The sequence below is a fragment of the Branchiostoma lanceolatum genome, chromosome 12 (assembly GCF_035083965.1).
Source record: "Branchiostoma lanceolatum isolate klBraLanc5 chromosome 12, klBraLanc5.hap2, whole genome shotgun sequence".
NCBI lineage: Eukaryota > Metazoa > Chordata > Leptocardii > Amphioxiformes > Branchiostomatidae > Branchiostoma > Branchiostoma lanceolatum.
Genome location: NC_089733.1, coordinates 1,578,486 through 1,597,595, shown reverse-complemented (window position 1 = coordinate 1,597,595; position 19,110 = coordinate 1,578,486). Strand labels below are relative to the sequence as shown.

Here is a 19,110-nt window from a genome sequence, read left to right as displayed (position 1 = left end):
CAGAAATACATTCTAAAGCTTTAGTATGATAAGAACGGTTTGTAGAGTGCCTATCTAGTAAAGGGTTCTGCACCGTATTGAAGTAACCTGTAATTATCAGATTTTCATTACACTTTTCAAAATTCTCTAATTCTACCGACAAGTTTGTAAAAAATTCAGGTGAATCTTCATTTGGAGCATACAAATTGACCAAACAAAATCTATACTTATCAATAGTCAAATCAATGATAACCCATCTCCCCTCATTGTCTTTCTTAATTATATGGATTTCAGGGTTAACATTGTTTTTAAATAAAATGGCTGTACCTCTTTGACTAGAAGTGCCATGTGAAAATACAATGGATCCCCCCATTCATTTTGCCACAGACTGTAGTCTCAACAGGTAAGGTAGAGTGGGTCTCTTGAAGACAAATAATATTGTATGGTTTATCTTTAAGCCAAGTAAAAGTCTCCCCACGTTTGATAAAATTACCAAGGCCATTACAGTTAGGTAACTGGAAATTTGAAGCTGTACCCCTGTCATGTCTTCTGAGATAAGTCTTGTAAGGTGGAAAATCTGCAGGAGTCATCTGGGCAAGATGGGGATGGTGAAATCATAATATCTGCACTAGCAAAGGAAAACAAAACTAAACAAACATCAACAGAAATCCAAACTAAACAGACATCAACAGAAATCAAATGTAGAACAACAGGATGGTTCACAAAAACATACATGTATGTGCACAGGGTCTTACCATCACGTGGCTGTGCCATTTGTATGGGACACTGTACATGTGTGGCTCCAATAAACTTTATCAGTATTCTGCAGAAAAGGAGAAAACGCCTAATTATAAGCTATAGCAGAGCAAACTTAAAGAGCTTAATCAATTTAGTTATCAGCACAATCAGCAACAAAAATTCAACAACCAAATCAAATCATAAAGGCAACAAAATATAAGATAAAGGCAACAGAACAGAAAATTATGGGCCAACAAGGCATCACCCATTGTTCAGGGTATCATATCTGTTCAAATCAATATGTAACAGATCATAATAGAAACCAAAATAATAAAAAATAATTAACAGTGATAAAGAAACTCTATTAATCAATATGCACATACTATTGTAGAGTGCAAATAACACCTTTATCTTGGAAATAAATGCAGAAAGTACTCTTCTGAGTTTCAATCATTTAATATCAATCAATCGATTATGCATGCATTACAAACATACGTATGAATTATAATACAATACAATAATCAGTCAATACATACATTTCTGAACCATGACAACTTAATTTCAGAGCCGCAATACATAATAATTTAACAAAAAGGGAAAAGATTTTGATTTGGTTTCTGCGGTGTATATTCCTTCGACAATTCAAACGTTGCTACTTCCCTAGAAGAACACTACAAGTTCTTAATTCCTTAGTTATATAACTTAACTGATCACAGTCAAGTTCTTCATTTCTCAGAGTCTCAATAACAAGTTATTATAAACAGTTCAGAAAGTTATTGCTGTCAACCACAGTTCAGACCTGTTTCACTTCAATTTTTGCAAGGTTCTATTTTTGCATAGGGGTGACTACAAAAATATCTTTTGCCAAAAACTTAACTATAACAAAGTCAGACCAGTCAGAAATGGATCTTTTCCAATTTGACCCCCTATATGCAAGGATGGGCTCACCACCCACATTCACGCTGGACCATTAAAAAAAACACTCCACCAAAGAAATGGACTTTTTCATAAACCACCCAAGTCCAAAATTTCCAATTTAGAAATGTCCAACGCATACAAGGATGGACTCTTCCAGCGGCATACGAACCAACAAGTATCATGCAAATTTCAGAATGTAAACAACTAGAATCTTGCTGAAAATATTCTTTTGCGGAAGAATTTCCACAATCCAAGAGTCCAAAAAAGTTTGCATAATGCTACATGTATGTTATGTGTTTGTGTTTTTATTTTATTTTATCTATTTATTCATTTATTTATCTATCCATTGATTGATTGATTGTTATGTTGTCAATCTTGTTCTGATAGTTTGTACATTTTGTACATTGCTACATCAGTCTTACAACAAATGGACTTAGCATTGTAGCCCAATGTTGGTTCCTCGGGGTGGATACCGGTACAGAAAATTCAGGTCCAAGTCCAGTCCAAGTCCAGTGGGACCGGCTAACTACACTCGCCTCGCCGTCTGTTGACTCATCCCTATAGTGTTTCTGGATATGATTCACAGCTAACGTCCTCAAAAGAGATTAAGCCACAGCTAGCTAAATCTGTTTTGTTATTTTCTTAGATCATTATAACATTATTATGTGACTGCCTGCTGGTAGCCTGATACTGGGAATTTTCTAATAGGTCCAAAAACCTGTCCACTGATTTTTTTTCAGAATTTTTTTTTACCAGTCCCGTACCCAACCCTATAGGTCACTTTACTACCAGTAGTATGACTGACACTTACACACATGTGGATGTTCTACTAATGGCCATTTTGTTACTTGCAGATATGCTATAGCAGATGATGCCTACAGGTCCATGCGAGACAGAAACAGGGACCAGTGTGTGATTATTACAGGGGAGAGTGGAGCTGGCAAAACAGGTCAGGCAATCAGATATGGCAGACTTCGTCTTCTTACCCATGCTGCTTTGCAACCATTTTAGCACTACAGTGTATTTGTACATATACCATCCAATTTAAAGTGTATACAACATTGCTGACTAAACATCCTCACATACTATATCAAGAATATACACCTGCACTGATTAACAGTACTTCGCAGAAAACAGCATTATCTTTCTTAATAGTGTATGATGTCAACTCTCCTATTTCCGCCAGGTACCCTAACGTCGCCACATTTAAAAAAAAGATGTTATCAAGGCCTTCTCATGAATGTCATCTATTCAACACCTGAAGTGTGCATACCTAGAGGTTACTGATGCTGCATTAGTAGATCTCTTTAAATTCACAATTTTTTTCTTAATGTGGTGGGCTAAGGATACTCAGCAGAATTATTAGAGTGGAGGTTACATTGACTTTTGTCTATTCACTAGTAAAGAAACATACCAAATGTATCAAGTCCCTTCTCCTCCTATTGTTTTGAACAGAGGCAAGTAAGATAGTGATGCAGTACGTTGCTGCAGTGTGTGGAAAAGGTGAAGAGGTGGACAGAGTTAAGGAACAGTTACTGCAGTCCAACCCTGTGTTAGAAGGTTAGTCTCAGTATCTGATGGGAGATAAAAAACTATGCTAATTTCAGATTTATTACCTTGACAGGAAAAATGTGTTATCTACTGTATATAACAATGACAATGAACTTAATTGCATATTCATGCCCAACATGGGCTAAATGCAAATTAGGTAACATGGAGCACAAGAAAAGGAACATTGTACTATATTCCATCTAAATCTACAGAGTCTCATCTCTCTTCTTGAAACATTTTTTCAAAACAAATACGTAGTGCATGGCGTCAAAATGTCAGATTTCACAGAGATTGAAACACAAATTCACATAGTTTTTCAATTATATAGTAGTTTTTAGATGACATGACTCATGTGAATAACTCGTTATTTGTAAGATGTGCATATTTCTTGTCTAGTTGTATGGAACTTACAAGGGATCTATGCATGTCTGCGTATAGTGAGAATTCTAAACTAAAATGTATTTCATCTTCTATACAATCATTGTCAAAGAATGTGCACATTCTGTTATATGGTGGAGTCTGGTTGAATGTACAAATGTACCTACCAACTTCAATTTGCAGTGGATGATCGCTGATCCTTAGTTTAGTCATAGCTCGGCGATAGTTGAAATTTTGTATATCTAGATATTTTTCTTTTTCATATATAATCTTGCATTTTTTGTAAGTTCTTAATTTGTTTCCATTCTTCCCTTTTTCACCACAAGAGTTAAGTTGTGAGTAAAAATGTTGGAGAAAGTTGTCATTTAGCCTTAACTTTTAGTTCAGATTGAGTGGATAGCGTGTTTCGATCTTTGTTAAGTAAAAGGTAGCTAGGTGGTGGCGTTGAAGAGGTGTTCGGATCAGTTTGTTAAATTCTTTTTTCTCTCTGAAGTAACTGCCTCTTATGAGTGGATTTTGAATCCTAGTGGGCTATAGATAGTCTAGTCTATACGAAAAAGTACAAAGTCAGTTTTAGGCAATAAACACTGGGAGTTTTATTCACACACAAGACAAAGGTTCTCCCTTACACACAAATACTCTATCTACACACAGATGGTCTATCTAAACAAAAGGTAAAATACAATCTTAACGTTCTATATATGATTACGCACAACAAATAACTACACATAATATAATAACGAGTACAAAGCTGATTTTCGCAAACTTTGACAAACACAAAGCAAATACAATAATTGATATTACGTGACAGATAATGGGGTCGGGTGGGATTAGGATGCAGAATGGATTGCTGAGCATGGCTGCGTGCGTGCTTCTCAGTGCAGAGTGTGTTACTGTCACCCGACGTTTGCTATACAGTCAAACCTGCCTAGGCGACCACCTTTTCAACGCGACCACCTGGTCATGGCGACCACTTTTTCTCGGTCCCGAAAATTGTCCCCATAGGCACAAGCATTAAGCTGCCTGCCCAAGGCGACCACCTGTCCAATGCGACCGCGACCGCCACGAATTGGGACCGCACAGAGCACAATCCCTGCCCATGGCGGCCGCCTAATTTTCAAGCGTGTGGTGACATCGGATCATTTTGCTGTCGGATTTCACGGAAATGTTTTCAAGACTTTGAAGGACAAAAATAAGGACAAAAATATATGGAATAGCAATGTTATCGCATCGATTCCTCCATGAAGTGTTTAATAAAATGTTCCCCCTATAAACATTGTAAAGACAAATGTTTGTGATGTTGTTGTGCCTATCGCCGTAATCTTATAGTTCACCGCAAACTCAGTTCGGTTTAAACTCAATTTTCAAAACGAATACGTAGTGCATGGCGTCAAAAAGTCAGATTTCGCAGAAACTACTATCTATTTCTTGTATTTCAACAAAAATCTGTCTGAGTCTTACTAAATTCCGTCGAAAAATGACTTCGCGGCGGGCAAAACGTCGGGCGAGAAATACTGTTCCTTGGTCCCGACGCCATCTTGGATTTGGCGCGGCCCGGATTTGGCGTACCGCTGACCTTTCTAAAACACGTTGCTTTTGTGTATGAACATTTACGAATACTCTAGTTATTAATTAAAATTAATATTCTTATTTTCTTTTTATTTCCATGAATCTCACAAACCTTTATTGGACGGTGTGCGTTCTGCTGCACTGACTTACCTTTCGATGCGGCGCGGCACGACGAAATCACACCGTTCCGTTTTCAGCTTTAATTGTCAGATCGAAAACTTTTTGCCCCTTTTATCCAGCGGTCGGCGCCCCAAAAAAGGCTGGGGTCAGCAGGTGTTTTCTAGGGATTTGTCTTAGGCCTTAAAACTCCGATGATGTGCGTGTGTGTGAGTGTGTACTATTTAATGTAACCTGTGAATGCGGGAGGGCGCTGCGATCATCGAGGCAACCATTGTTTTGTAGTCAAAATTATGACAAAAATTTGTACACGATGTAGCGGTATACAATTATTACGACGATAACGGAAAATGTAATTTTTGTAGGATCTTTCTGTCAATGAGGATTGAACCTGGTGGGGGTCTAAATTCACATAATTTTCCATCCATTTACGTACTGTATTGAAAACCTCGACCTGGAAACATGTGAGTGAAATTCTCTTCATGGCGACCACCTGTCCATCGCGACCGTTTTTGCTCGGTCCGCCGGGTGGTCGCCTTGGGCAGGTTTGACTGTATATAAGGCAGAAGGAGACAATTCATTGTTGCTGACTAATCCTTACAATCTACTGAGTCATGGTAAATTGAGGATATCCCCCGCTGAGACCCTAACCCTTGGTTTCTCAGAAGCCGAGGTCAGGAGTTCAAAACTTAAATGAACCATATCCATTTTCACTTTTGGGATTGTTTACTAAAAGGTATCTTACATTTTGTAATTCTTTCCGAGCTTCGTTACAAGTCTTATCAAACTATTTTTTGTTTCTTTTGAATCCTTTTGTCTTTTTCTTATCTTTCTTGCCAATACTAAAATGTCTTGAAGCTCGCGTACACTCTCATTTGTCTTTGCTGTTGACTGCATGTCATTTTTATCTAAGGATACAATTTTTTCTAATTTCTGGGAAATTGATGAACTACTTAGTGCTTTTATGAATTTATCACTAGAATCGGGACCCCAGAGAAACCGACATGGGAAAGGGCTTGTGTTTTGTTTGGTTTTCATGTTTTCTTGTGAGTGCGCTAATGCGCGTATGTTCACAGAAACCATACAATGGTCTGAAAATTCAGTAAGCCTAAAATCTATGTGCTCTTTTTTAGTGTTCAAGTCTTGTAAGGACCCTATTCTACTGTTAACATCTCCCCCGAGGATAACATGGCCTTTGAATGTGAAGGCTGCTATTTCTTGCTCTAAAATGTCGAAAATTGGATCCTCCACTTTTTTGTGTTTGGTGGAGTATATAGGGCTAATGTAGACACTACATATAATAGATACATCTTTGGAGAGCCCTTACAGGTCTTTCGATATGCGAACCCAGAGTAAGTCTTTAGATTCAGAAGTTCCACGCTCTCTTTTGATGTATTTACTCTCACCTCTCAAATAAACCTACCGGTGGGTTTGCGGAAAAGGCTGGGCTGTCTACCTGGCCTGGCTAGCTGGCCTGTCTACCTGGCCTGTCTACCACGTCAGGCTAGCAACCCAGAAACTCAGAAACCCCCATTCATATACCCACAAATTGTGAGGATCCAGTGCAGTCGCGCCCCCTAGCGGAACGTTTCCAAAGCACACCCGTTACTCTGGGCGCGGCACAGCACACGCCGATCGTCATTCGAAACCGCAATTTTCGTCCCCTCTTCTTGATTCCTACGAAGTTTACATGAATTGCTTCATCGTCTGAAATCGAACCTGGTGTTCCCATCACATGATTCTATTGCCCTTTTTTTATGTTATCCAAGGAACTCTCGAAAACTGCATTTAGCGAAGTCACAGACTAGTGGACGGGTTCTCTACTCGGGTCTCAGTAACTGAAAACACAGCGGTCTCCTCTTCCGAGGCCATGTAAATCATTAGCCGTGTAATTTGAAGACGTGCGAATGTAGTCTCGGTCGTCGACCACCGGTGCACCGGCGCCTAATCGATCACCCAAAGTGACGGGCTATATCTCTATAAGAGCAAAGTTGTCGTTTTTCATGACAAGCACACGGACACACACACACACACACAGACAGACACATACATCCGCCTTTGGCAGGAGTGCAGTGTTTATTCTCACATTTGGGTATAACATGGACATGAATGAAACAAATTAGCCGCCTAGGCTGACCCAGTGTAATTGCTTATCTTTCAGCAAACTGTGGATTAGAAGTAGAAAATGGGGCTAGTGATGAAAAGGTCATAATTTTTTTCCATCAACCTCTCTTTGATAGATTTCATGTGAAAATTAATGTTTCTTATAAACGAAAGAAAAGCTAGGTGTTTTTGATAGATATAACAAGGAACCCTGTTGACTGTCCATATATGTTACATTCCGTGTAATCAGCATACTGTGAAATATAAAGGTGAACTATTTCACCGATCTAGACAGGGCAAGACAGATACGGCCGCATCAAGGATCAAGGTCATTGTCATCTCAGCGTCCAGACATTGTTTTGTCATGCTTGTACTAGTAGAGAGTTCATTTTTGTAGTAAATATTATTCCGCCTGAAATCCTTCTTGCTTTCTGTTGTTTTTTTCTCAGAGATGAGAGATGTTGATGATTTGGAATGTTAACTTCTGAAGATTCGTTACTCCAGGTTTCAATAAGAGAGAAGAGATCCAGTTTTTCTAAATTACCTCTAAAGCTACATTCTTCAAGTTTCTTACCTGATCCATGAATGTTTCAGAACCCTATGTTCAATGACCTAGCTGACATTGGTGCTCGTTCTATTAATCCATAAGTATCGACTTGGTCCCTACTTTTACGATAAGTTAGTTTTACTTGTGCAATATTATTGCATAAACTTAATACGCATTTCCTACTTCTGTTAACTACTGATTAAACATATAATCTTAACTTATCACAACATGTCGGTTCTTATTTGATTTAGTTACAAGAATATTTGATTTAATATAAAACATTAAGGGTACAGCGTGAGATGATAATACCCTCTGTGGTTGTAGTTCTGATGCCGGGCAGGGTGGTCTTTGAAGCGCTTGGGTTGAGATCATGGACTATGTCTGTCCAGTGCTGTCGGGAACCAGTCCGCGGGTCGTCATAGCTGTGGAACGTACGGTTGAATGCTTTCGGTTCACGGTGCCAGTCTTGGTTGCGTGGAAGCCAGTTTTGGTTTGGTCGGTCGTCTGTCTGTACATGATAGTGTATGTCCTTGGTGCTAAAGTATTGTTACCAACAACAGCCACTCTCATCAGAAGTCAAAATTCTCAGTCCTTTGGTTCTTGTTTTTCAAACTTGCCACAAAACTTAACTTTCCCATTCATGATGTTGTGCAGTCCACGATGCATGAAAGCTATAATTGTTGTCTTTCCTTATAGCTTTTGGCAATGCAAAAACCCTCAGGAATGACAACTCTTCCAGATTTGTAAGTATATGAATAATATTTTTTTCCTACAATTCCCTTTTGCTTAAGTTTTGCAAGAGTGTCTGTACGTTGTGTATGATTTTAAAATCCTAACTACTTTCTTTATTTCTTTAGGGAAAGTACATGGATATAGAATTTGATTTCAAAGGGGACCCCATAGGTGGTGTAATTACAAACTGTAAGTTCCTTTGATAGTTGCCCTGATTATTTTGATACATTTGATTGAAGAATTTCTGCTACATTTTTCACATTCTATGTTGAATTCTTGTTTTTCACTAGGAATTGTCATTTTCTAAAAAAAAGTGTTTTTCCTTTTTTTCGCAGATTTGTTAGAAAAGGTAAGTTTGAATTCCTCCCTTAGTACGTATACATTTTCTCTGTTTTAAAAGATGTCAGAATACACACTCACAGCTTTTTGTTTGATTTCCAGTCTCGTGTAGTTAGGCAAACAGAAGGGGAGAGAAACTTCCATATTTTCTACCAATTGTTACAAGGAGCACCACAGAGTCTACTAAGTAAGTCTGACTCCAAAATCGTTTTTACAATTTTGAGCTTGAAAGATACATGTAGAATAGTATACTGTTTGTATTATCTTGGAACATTGGCTTGTTATCACCAAATGATTTATTTAAACAGTTGGTGACACATGTGAAAATTGTCGAAATACATTATACAGTATATGTTGAAAATAAACATAAGATGTAGTAGTATAAAATTGCTTGTGATCGCCATAAGATAAAGTTTATACAGCTTTTCAAAGTCCGCTTTTCGTGACGCACTGTGCCGGCTTCACGAATGGGTATCACGTGACCTATGACGTCACCGGCTGGAAAGCATCACCGGCGCGTACGCTAGGCTCAACAGCACAGCCGCCATGATGAGTGAAGACATTGTGCGATTTGTCGACTTTTTGCCGGGCGTTAACGCATTTTTTTAGGAAGTCGAGTCTGTGTCGTCTCAAGGGGATGGAGGTGGGTTTGTCCCCTACAGATATGAACCGTTTTAGGATGGCAAGCAGCTGTGTTCAGACAGCGATAGAGCATGACAGAGGGGCTGTTGCCAACAGTGTTGGTAACAACAACGGCGATGCTGAAGCGGAAATGGAGGGCCGAATCCCCATAGACATCAGGAGACTGCGAAATGTTGAATGGTAAGGGCGGCTATGATAGTGTTACTGTTGTTTCTATATCACAAGTTTATATAACAAAAGAAAGACGCCGGGGACAAATGCAGCATTTACTAATTCTTTAAAGATCGAAACTCGTGGTAACGTTAACTTAATGAGAGAAGCCTTCAAGCGATTGTTTTCCAGAGACTTTATCACAGAGTCTTTTGCGATTTCCAGCGCCGCTATGGCCTTCACCCATGTTTAATTCTAGAGGTTTTTGTGAAAGATGAGCGCCAAAAATAACAAAAGGGTGTGATGAAAGTGATACATGCGGGCGATAAAAGTAACTCGACCTACATGTCACCGCGGCCATTTAACATGAACGCATTGTGTTTATACTTGACTCAACGAGTAACGTTAATGCAATCAAAGGTAATTCAAAGTCTAGTACGTCTAATCAAGTATTTTTGTATGTTTTAGGTGTTCATGCGGAAGATGTGAGATTATACCAATAGTAGAATAGTGCGTATTTTGCCAGGAACAAGCAAGGATGGCCGAGAAGAGACAGGAACAGCCTGACTGTGCATCACCCAACACCTGGGTTTGATCTGGATTCTCTCAACTAGGACGCATTAGCCACAGCTTTATTTACTTATGGGGAGGACCATGGGGATCACTTTGGAAATGAGTGAGTATACAACATTCCCATGTTAAACTGACATTGCTGATTTTCTGTACAGTAATATAGAGGAAGGAATTGGGAAGTAAGTGACTATGTAGGACTATGAGTATGCCAGTGTACTGAGTCTTCATACACTGGATTTCAAACATTGTCACATGACACCCACACATGGATAAGAAGTGCATACATAGCAGCTGAGCTATTGTAAATATAGATACTCGAGTTGTACATTTTAATACTAGTACTTATAACTTCCGGAATGTATAACGGGGGGTGTCCATAATCCGGTAAGGTCCATAGTCCGGTAAGGTTTTAAAAATAATTGTTGCGGAGATATGCATGGGTAGCTGCATATGATAAGTACACCTGGTTATGGACTAAACCTTCATGTAAATCACCACGAAGTTGGAGTATGTGTTGAAGTTGGTAAGCCCCAACGGATAAAGATTTCAAAAATTGCACAGTTTGACGCCTTCCGTGCGGGTTGACGAGCGAACGCATCGAGAACATGCCCCTCGAAACTCTTTAATTGTTCATCGTAGAATACAACATGTAAAAAGATACCACCGCATATAGGAAGGACGTTCATTAGACTTCCTCTTAAAACAAACCTATATACCATATTTGCCTTTAAAGTTGGATAGTCGGAGTTAAAATGACGCCGCAGTGTTCATCCTGTCGCTCCACCATCTTTACCAATGACGTATGACGGCAGCCAAAAGAGGTGCCTAACACAATTGAATTAGTCAACCCGCCGGTAGAGCGCCGACCATTCCAGAAAATTGAACCCTACCGACTGAAAAAAATCCCATAGATATTGCTGCTATGAATGACAAGGTTGAAAAGACCATCAATGAAGCCGAAAGCGTAAAGGCATACGATCGCAGGCAACGTGGCGTCGAGTGGCGTAATGGATAGAACATCCGACTGTCAAACAAGGGGACCCCAGTTCGAATCCCAGCTGCCCCCAGACATGGCTGAACATGCGCCCGGACATTGTGCCCTTGGGAAAGGCACTTAACACAAATTCCCTCACTTCACTCAGGTGTAAATGAGTACCTAGCTCTTCTAGAGTTGGGGACGTCCCTCGGATAGGACGTTAAATGGAGGTCCCGTGTTTGGGGAGAGCCACACCCCGCGCACGTTAAAGAACCCACCACATCTTTCAAAAAAGAGTAGGGGCATGCCCTGGTGTGCGATGGTCCAAATTCTTCTGTCTGGAAGTTGGTGATTCACTACAAATCACCCGGATGGAGGCCTGGCGAACCTCCATCTCGTATCAGCCAAGTGTAGCAGATTCATCAACAAGTTGATGTTGGCTACCTAACCCAAAGAAGAAGAAGAAGAAGAACGTAAACAATGTCCCGCCATTTTGTTTTCGGCGGCAGGTTGATCTCACCGTGACAAGGGAAATTTCTTTCTTACTGTATTTGAACAATTACTTTAATACAAAATATGGCACATATTTGCTATAAAAATTGATATTGCAAGGCTTTAGTGTTATTCTATTTACATGGGATGCTTAAACATCCACGGTAATGACCTGCTTGTCACCTTACCGGAGTTTGGACCCCCTTTTTGTGTTAGAACGTTCCACTAGAATGCAAACCCCAAAAGTGCCGTGACTTTTGTGCGTAATAAAACAAAGTGCGGAACGCTACTGTTTAAATGAAAACTATGCATGTTTAGCTTAAATCACAGTTATATGCCTGTTACAAGATCTACATTTTGTTTTGGTGGGTTCAGGGCAAAATGTACGATGACAAAAGACATGCGCATTCACTTAGAACAGTTACCAGACTATGGACACCCCCCGTTAGCATTGTCTCAGTTTTGCAGAGAATTTAACACGAATTGACCAACATATATAGATATATGAACTGGGCCTCATAGCATATTGAATATCTCTTCATGTGGCAATATTGTATTGCAATTGCTCTTACATGTACGTGCAATAGACAGTGACAATCAATTCTGGTGCAAAACATACTAACTTGAGTATCAATATCCCTTTCAGATGGAAGAGGCTTACAGCATACAGGTTATCCACCGGTGCTACCAGCACCCGGGAAAAGGTGTCCGGTCCCTCTTCCTTCCTTGTGCAGAAGCTACAACTAGGTCCTATAAGGGGAGAATTATTCTCTGTGGACCACACTGGCTTCATGCAGAGCAATAACTTGTAAACTTTTTGTCTTGGCGGCCTGAAAGTCGAAATTGATCAAGGCAATAGTGAAGGCAACAACCAACCTTGCCAAAACCATGCCCAAATTTGGTCAACAAGGCAACTTGCCAAAACCATGCCCAAATTCGTTGCGTCCACTGCGGCCTGCATTGCTATGCTTGCATTGTGCTGTCGACCTTCCCTATCCTGCAAAATGGCCATATTTCATCTATGCCACAAAATTGCACATTGTGGCATTCTTCTTGTCAAGAAGAAACTGATTTCGTTGAGAAAACGACCAAAAATCGAAAAAAACAATACCATGTACTTAGGTGTAAAGATTATGTATCTTTAAAATTCCTCCCGAATGTGCAGAAGCCCCCGTAACTAGCTCAGTGGGTAAGTTCGCTTCGTAGTGATCACAAGGTCATGGGATCGAGACTCGGTACAAAGAAGGTTTTCTTTTTCTCTTTTTAAACATCCAATTATTAATATATACAACTCCTTTGTTTTATGAACAGGACATCGTAAATTCCAAACCCGGCCTTTTTTCAATTCATTGTAAAGGAAAACGCTGTTCAACGGATGCTTCTATCAGCAAGGACATTCTATATAACTGGTTGGTGTTGCGCATCTCTGATTGGTTGTGCCTACAGCTGGCAGCGCTCTGATTGATAGAGCTGTAGGAGCGGTGCATCATGGGGCAGTAGCGCGAGTTTTCTTTTTTGAAATTATCACATTCGTAAACGCAAAAATACGGTGTTTTCTTCAACTACATGGCGATATTCTAGCAAAAAAATGTATATTAAGTACACTGAGAATCTTTCGGGAAAACATAAACTTATTTTGCAGATTTATGGGGCCTTTGGCGCTCAACCAACACAGAAGTGTGCCAAGAGTAGCGTGGGTTTACATTGTATAAAGCTACCCCGCTGATTTAGTATTTTGCACGTCAAAATAAAAACAAAACTCCTGCTAAAGAGAACCTTGGAACCTTTCAGATCCTGGCGATTACGCTTTTGATAAAAATATTTGTGGATACGTACGATGTCTCTGCAATTCCAGCCGTGTGCTTCCATTGGAATTGTTGTCGCAAGTTTTATCAAATTGTATGTTTTATTGCGTGTTATGTACATAATTACATTAATAGCTTTTGTAATGAACTTATTGTAAATTTTTAAAGAAAGTTGTAAGCCAAGACCAGCTTTTCTTAAAGCACTTGTTTTACCTCTGTCAAGAATAGCTTTCATGGCAATGTTTGAAGTTACTACTGTATGGTTCTTATATACAATATAAATGTATAGCAATAAATGTAGAAGAGGTATGGTCACTTTAGAATATACACAATTAGGATGTCTGGTAATGTAATATACTATGTTATATCCATATTCAAAATCCAATTGCTATCTAGCCTCCGTTGCAGGCTCTGAAGCGGCTTTTTTGGGGGCGTAATAATACACTTTTTGCAGCCACCCCGTAACTATCAGCCATCCTGTAACTATCAGCCGCCTGTTCTAGCCTTGTAGTCTAGTTCACGGGCATCGGCATTAGCACATTTAATGAACTTAGTTGCCCGCCTCTGCACGCCCTCCAACATTGATATTGCGAGACAGAGGTGACCAAATCTGACAACAGTATTCAAGCAATGATCTAACAAGTGTTATGTACTAGGATTTACGTACCACCTGGCTGGATTTGTACCCGACCGTGCGCCTGATGAAACCAGTCATAGAATTGGTTCTCGCCACTATGTTCACAATATGACTGTTCCACAGCAGGTCAGACTGGGCAAGAACTCCCAGGTCATTCATACTATTGACTGTAGATAGGGCAATATCTGACATATAGTAGGTAAAGTTTACTGGGCTCCTGGAACGAGTTAAACGGTGGACCATGCACTTCGACCATGCACTTCGATGGATGGAAAGACATTCCCCACCGAACGCTCCACTCATACATGGAGAAAATATCATTCTGTAGCTTATAACAATCAACAGGGTTACATATCTCTCTATAGCACTTAGAGTCATCTGCGAACAGAGCTACAGTGGAGTTTTTGGCTGAGCATGGTAAATCATTAATGTACAATAAGAATAACATTTGCCCCAGAATTGAGCCCTGAGGAACGCCAGAGGTGGCGGGGAGCCACTCTAGAGGCTACTCAACTACCACACGCTGCCTTCGGTTGGCTAAGTACGAGTGAAACCATGACAGCAGTTTGCCTTTAAACCCATACATCTGAAGCGTATGAAGCAACTGTTACAGTGAGTGAGGAACAGAGTTGAAGGCCTTAGCGTAATCAAGAAAAAGGATGTCGACTTGTCCACCTCCATCAAGGATGGAGCCTACATTATGATATACCTCAAGCAGCTGAGTGATAGTTGAACGCCCCTTTACAAATCCATGATGGATTTCGTGAATTGATTCGTTCAGAATTGGGAATTCCATGTCGTACATGCACCTCTCCATGACCTTACTCACAATAGACAATAAAGAAACCGGCTGATAGTTTGACACGACTTGCTTATCCCCCTTTTTGTAAACGGGATACGTTGGCTTCTTTCCAGCACAACGGAACCACGCCTGTAATGACTGATCTATTGAACAGCAAGATCAAAGGGAGTGCAAGTACCTGGGCACAGTTCCTTAAAACACAAATGGAGAAAATATATCAGGGCCGACAGCCTTACTTGTGTCTAGATTGACATCAAACAGAAGCTTACAAAGGCTATCAACAACTTTGATATCAATAGTAGGTTTCTGGACATTCTGGTCAGCTTGACTGAAAGTAGAGAAAAAGTACCTATTGAACAAAGTAGCCTTTTCTTCTGCAGATTTAGCAACAGAGTCCTCAAGATGCACAACAGGTGGTAAAGTTCGGGATTTAGATTTCGCACGAACAAAGGTCCAGAAACGCTTTGGAGCCTCATGTAGGGAAGATGCTAAACTGTCCAAATAACTCGCATACTTGAGAGACAGAAAGTCTTTCAGTTTGTTACGGAGCATTCAATATTTTGCCCAGTGTGTTGGAGAGTCCATCCGCTTAGCTTTGTGCCATGCCGTCCGCTTTCGATTTTGGATGTCTTGGACCTCGCCATCTATCCATGGTGGTGTAGTAGAGTCCTTGAGTCTGCAACAGGGCACGAACTGGTCGACTGCTGACTGGATCGTAGACGACAAGGATCCCCAGGCCGAGTCAATGTCCTGACACTGGTCGACGGCCTCAGCTAGGTGATTTCTGACCAGATGCGTCCCAAGACCCTCCCAGTCGGCGCGTCGGCGCGTAAACCTTCCAAGAAAGTCGTGCTTAGGATGTAGTTTGCAGTGAATGCCGAATTCCAAGAGCGTGTGATCCGTGTCAAATTCTGTTGGAAGCTCCTTGATGCCCGTGACTCTATCAGGCATCTTGGTGAAGACTAAGTCCAAAGTATTGTTGTTAGAGTTTGATGGAATTGTGTTGAGCTGATGAAGGAAATGATCATTTAGTACTTCACAAAAGTCTGATTCCTTGCCACTTTTCACAACGACGTAACTGGACCAATCGACCCGAGGGAGATTTAAGTCCCCAAGTACACAGCACATTCGGTACTCATGCTGAACTTTCTCTAGGACTGAAGCCAGGTTGAAGGTAAATGTAGACAAATCCCCGGAAGGTGGATAATACTAAATCCATAATCATGATATGTAACCAATAGCCCTCCCTCTTTAGCTAAAGCAGAATGAACTCGAGGAAAGTCCAATTTAAACCGTGTAACATGGGCATTGATTGCCTCCTCAATGTGTGGTTGCTCACAAGAGGAAATGAGGTGCTCTGGAATCCGTGTTGGGTTCGTTTCCTCCATGATGTCACCATCATATTCCTGGTCATCACACATCATCTCCATTATCTCCATTAACCTTGTGACATATCCTGTTAGAAATGTATATAGAATCAGAAATGAATGGCTAAATTATAGTCCAGGAAACACTGGAGGATATATTGTGATCTGTTGATCTTATTATGAACCTGGCAAAAGCACTACAAGTAAAACTCTGTGATGACACTAGTCATGGTTCCCTTCAGCACTTAAAAACAGACTGTGTTAAACTTCAATATATAGTTTATGGAGAGGAACGTTTTAGTAAACATCCACGTAGTACACTGAGTTGAACAATATCGCCCACATCATCACGCAAATGGTGCTAAACCCATCACTACGTACAGAGGGCGGTGATCTGGTGTGTACGTGTCTACAAAGTGTCTTGAGTCTTGTCAAACTTTTGAAAAGTACTTTAGTAGAGGTAAAATTATGGTGCGTTTGTTTTTTTATCATGGCCATGTGCGGTCCGACATGTTTTATTTTATGACGTCCACCGTAAACAAGAGGCTGGCAGCGGTCTGTTGCTACTATGTACAGTCCACAAATATTCATAAATTCCTGATTTACGATTTACCATTTATAGTCGCACAATGTAATGCCAAACTCGCAAAATCGTATCTGACATATCTCCAAAGTTGTGCTATAAACGTACCTCTAGATGGCGCCTCTTCTGTACCACCCCCGGCTCGGCTCCGCTGGCTAAGCCGCCGGTCCTCGTGGAAATAAGCTTGGTTCAACCAAGAACCTCTTTGGTTCAACGACGTCAAAACGTCCCTCTTCAAAACGGGCACTGCACAGAAGAACGTATGGACAACAGAGTTGTAATTACTTTCCCCAGCAGAAACCTTTCAGTGGCCTGATCTTATAATAAGTACAACGAACTTGCTGCACGCACTTGTTGTGTAGGCTTTCCTTCTGAGAAAACTTTAAAAAGGCGAAAACCACACCCCCTGGTGTTCCAGCAATACGCTGCAACACATTTGTCAGGCATGTCAACAAAGCAATCCCTGGGACATGCCCGAGAAATACGATTTCCGTATGTTTACAAGCACCGAAGATGGCGGCCGAGACTTCGGTGTTCTATTTCCGCTCCAGCCCGTGACGTCATTCCCGGCTTACTGGTGACAGGGGGGCTCAAAAGTAGTTTTTAACTGGAGAACCGTGTATTTTTTCCGTAAATGCGTATGTCCACTGAATAAAACTATCTTTGATGCATATATTCTGAAATTATGGCTTCTATGTGTCACCAACTGTTTAAAGGAGTAGTCGTTGTTAAAGGGGCTTATTGTGATCGAAACATAAGACAAAATGTACATCATAAGTTGAATTCACATCTTACAAAAAGTGTCTGTTAGTTGTAATCTTGGTGTGAATGTTGAAAATTTGGTGAAGGTTTCATATAACAGAGTCAGGGTAATCAACCAAAAGCCACTTACAATCAAACCTAGTAAGGTGACCAATGGTATTCTACCTCACATGAGCGGTGCCTTGTCTATCGTGACCACTTGTTGATGGCGACCGCTTTTGCTATGTCCCTTGAGTGGTTGCCTAAGGCAGGTTTGACTAGTACTGTCTTGGCAGCACTAGCACACAAACATTTATAACATGTGACTAGTACATTGCTTTGTAGTGGTTTACCCTGAGTATTTTGAATTGTTCCCCAGATAAGTTGCGACTGTCGGGCACGTGTGAGAAGTATGGTTATCTAAACCAGAGCCACTGTGTGGCTGTGGACACTATTGATGATGCCGCCCACTTCCAAGTAACTGAGGTTAGTGTGCTATTTTACAGTACTTGTATATTTGTAGTGGAACATATGGAAATTTAGAGTACAATTTTCTAAAGAAGAAAAGGCAGATACACAATTTGATATTCACAGATATTGTATGACTACTGTCAAAGCATTTAAGTTCGCGGTGGTTTTCTGTTCTCAGTTTTCGAGTGACAGCTTCACTGCAAACTTAAAACCACTGCAAAAAATTATAATGCTTCCGTGAATAATTTCATCAGGTTGACGAATGACTGAATAGCAAGGTTCTTTTATTCACAACCAAGTATTTTACGAGAGCTCATGTTTTGACGACTGTCATCTTCATCAGGGCATTACTGACTAGTTCACAGTGCACTGAAGCTTGGTGTTACAGTAATTGCTAATAATGCAGTCCCAAACGTCAAGTATTGTTACATTAATAGATACTGTTAAGCAACAATGGTGAGATGATGCAGTTCCAAATGTAAAGTGTTGTCACATACTTGAATATTGTTAAGCAACAATGATAGATAATTGTCAGTTGTTAAGAATGTGGTCCCAAATCATGAGTCTGAATGTGGTCCCAAATGTGACTGAGCCTTGGAGTAGACGAGATCATAGAACTTCTCACATTCATAGTGATGACTACCTACTTCAGCTTCAGGGAGGACATCTATCAAGAGAAGTTCGGGACCGCCATGGGAAGTCCAGTATCACCGGTTTTGGGGAACTTATTTATGGAATGGCTAGAGCAGCAAGCTATGGCTACAGCACCTGTCAACTGCAAACCCAAACTGTGGAAGGGGTACGTAGATGATGTATTGGAACTCTTAAAAAAAGGAGCTCAACAAAAACTAACCGACCACCTCAACACTATTGACACTACAGGCAGCATCAAATTCACCC

At 40.5% G+C, this 19,110-nt stretch overlaps 1 protein-coding gene across 6 annotated transcripts in view; it reads left to right on the top strand.

The window, feature by feature from the left end:
* Positions 1-19,110, top strand: part of LOC136446542 (unconventional myosin-Ia-like) — a 113,850-nt gene that overhangs the window by 28,918 nt on the left and 65,822 nt on the right. For 5 of the 6 annotated variants that reach the window (XM_066444948.1, XM_066444943.1, XM_066444947.1 and 2 more), the window contains exons 4-10: positions 2,490-2,584; positions 3,091-3,195; positions 8,597-8,643; positions 8,758-8,821; positions 8,968-8,981; positions 9,074-9,158; positions 18,119-18,225. In XM_066444948.1, coding sequence (XP_066301045.1) covers positions 2,490-2,584; positions 3,091-3,195; positions 8,597-8,643; positions 8,758-8,821; positions 8,968-8,981; positions 9,074-9,158; positions 18,119-18,225 — 517 coding nt within the window. The remainder of the gene's footprint in view (positions 1-2,489; positions 2,585-3,090; positions 3,196-8,596; positions 8,644-8,757; positions 8,822-8,967; positions 8,982-9,073; positions 9,159-18,118; positions 18,226-19,110) is intronic. The other variant, XM_066444945.1, reaches the window with a different exon arrangement.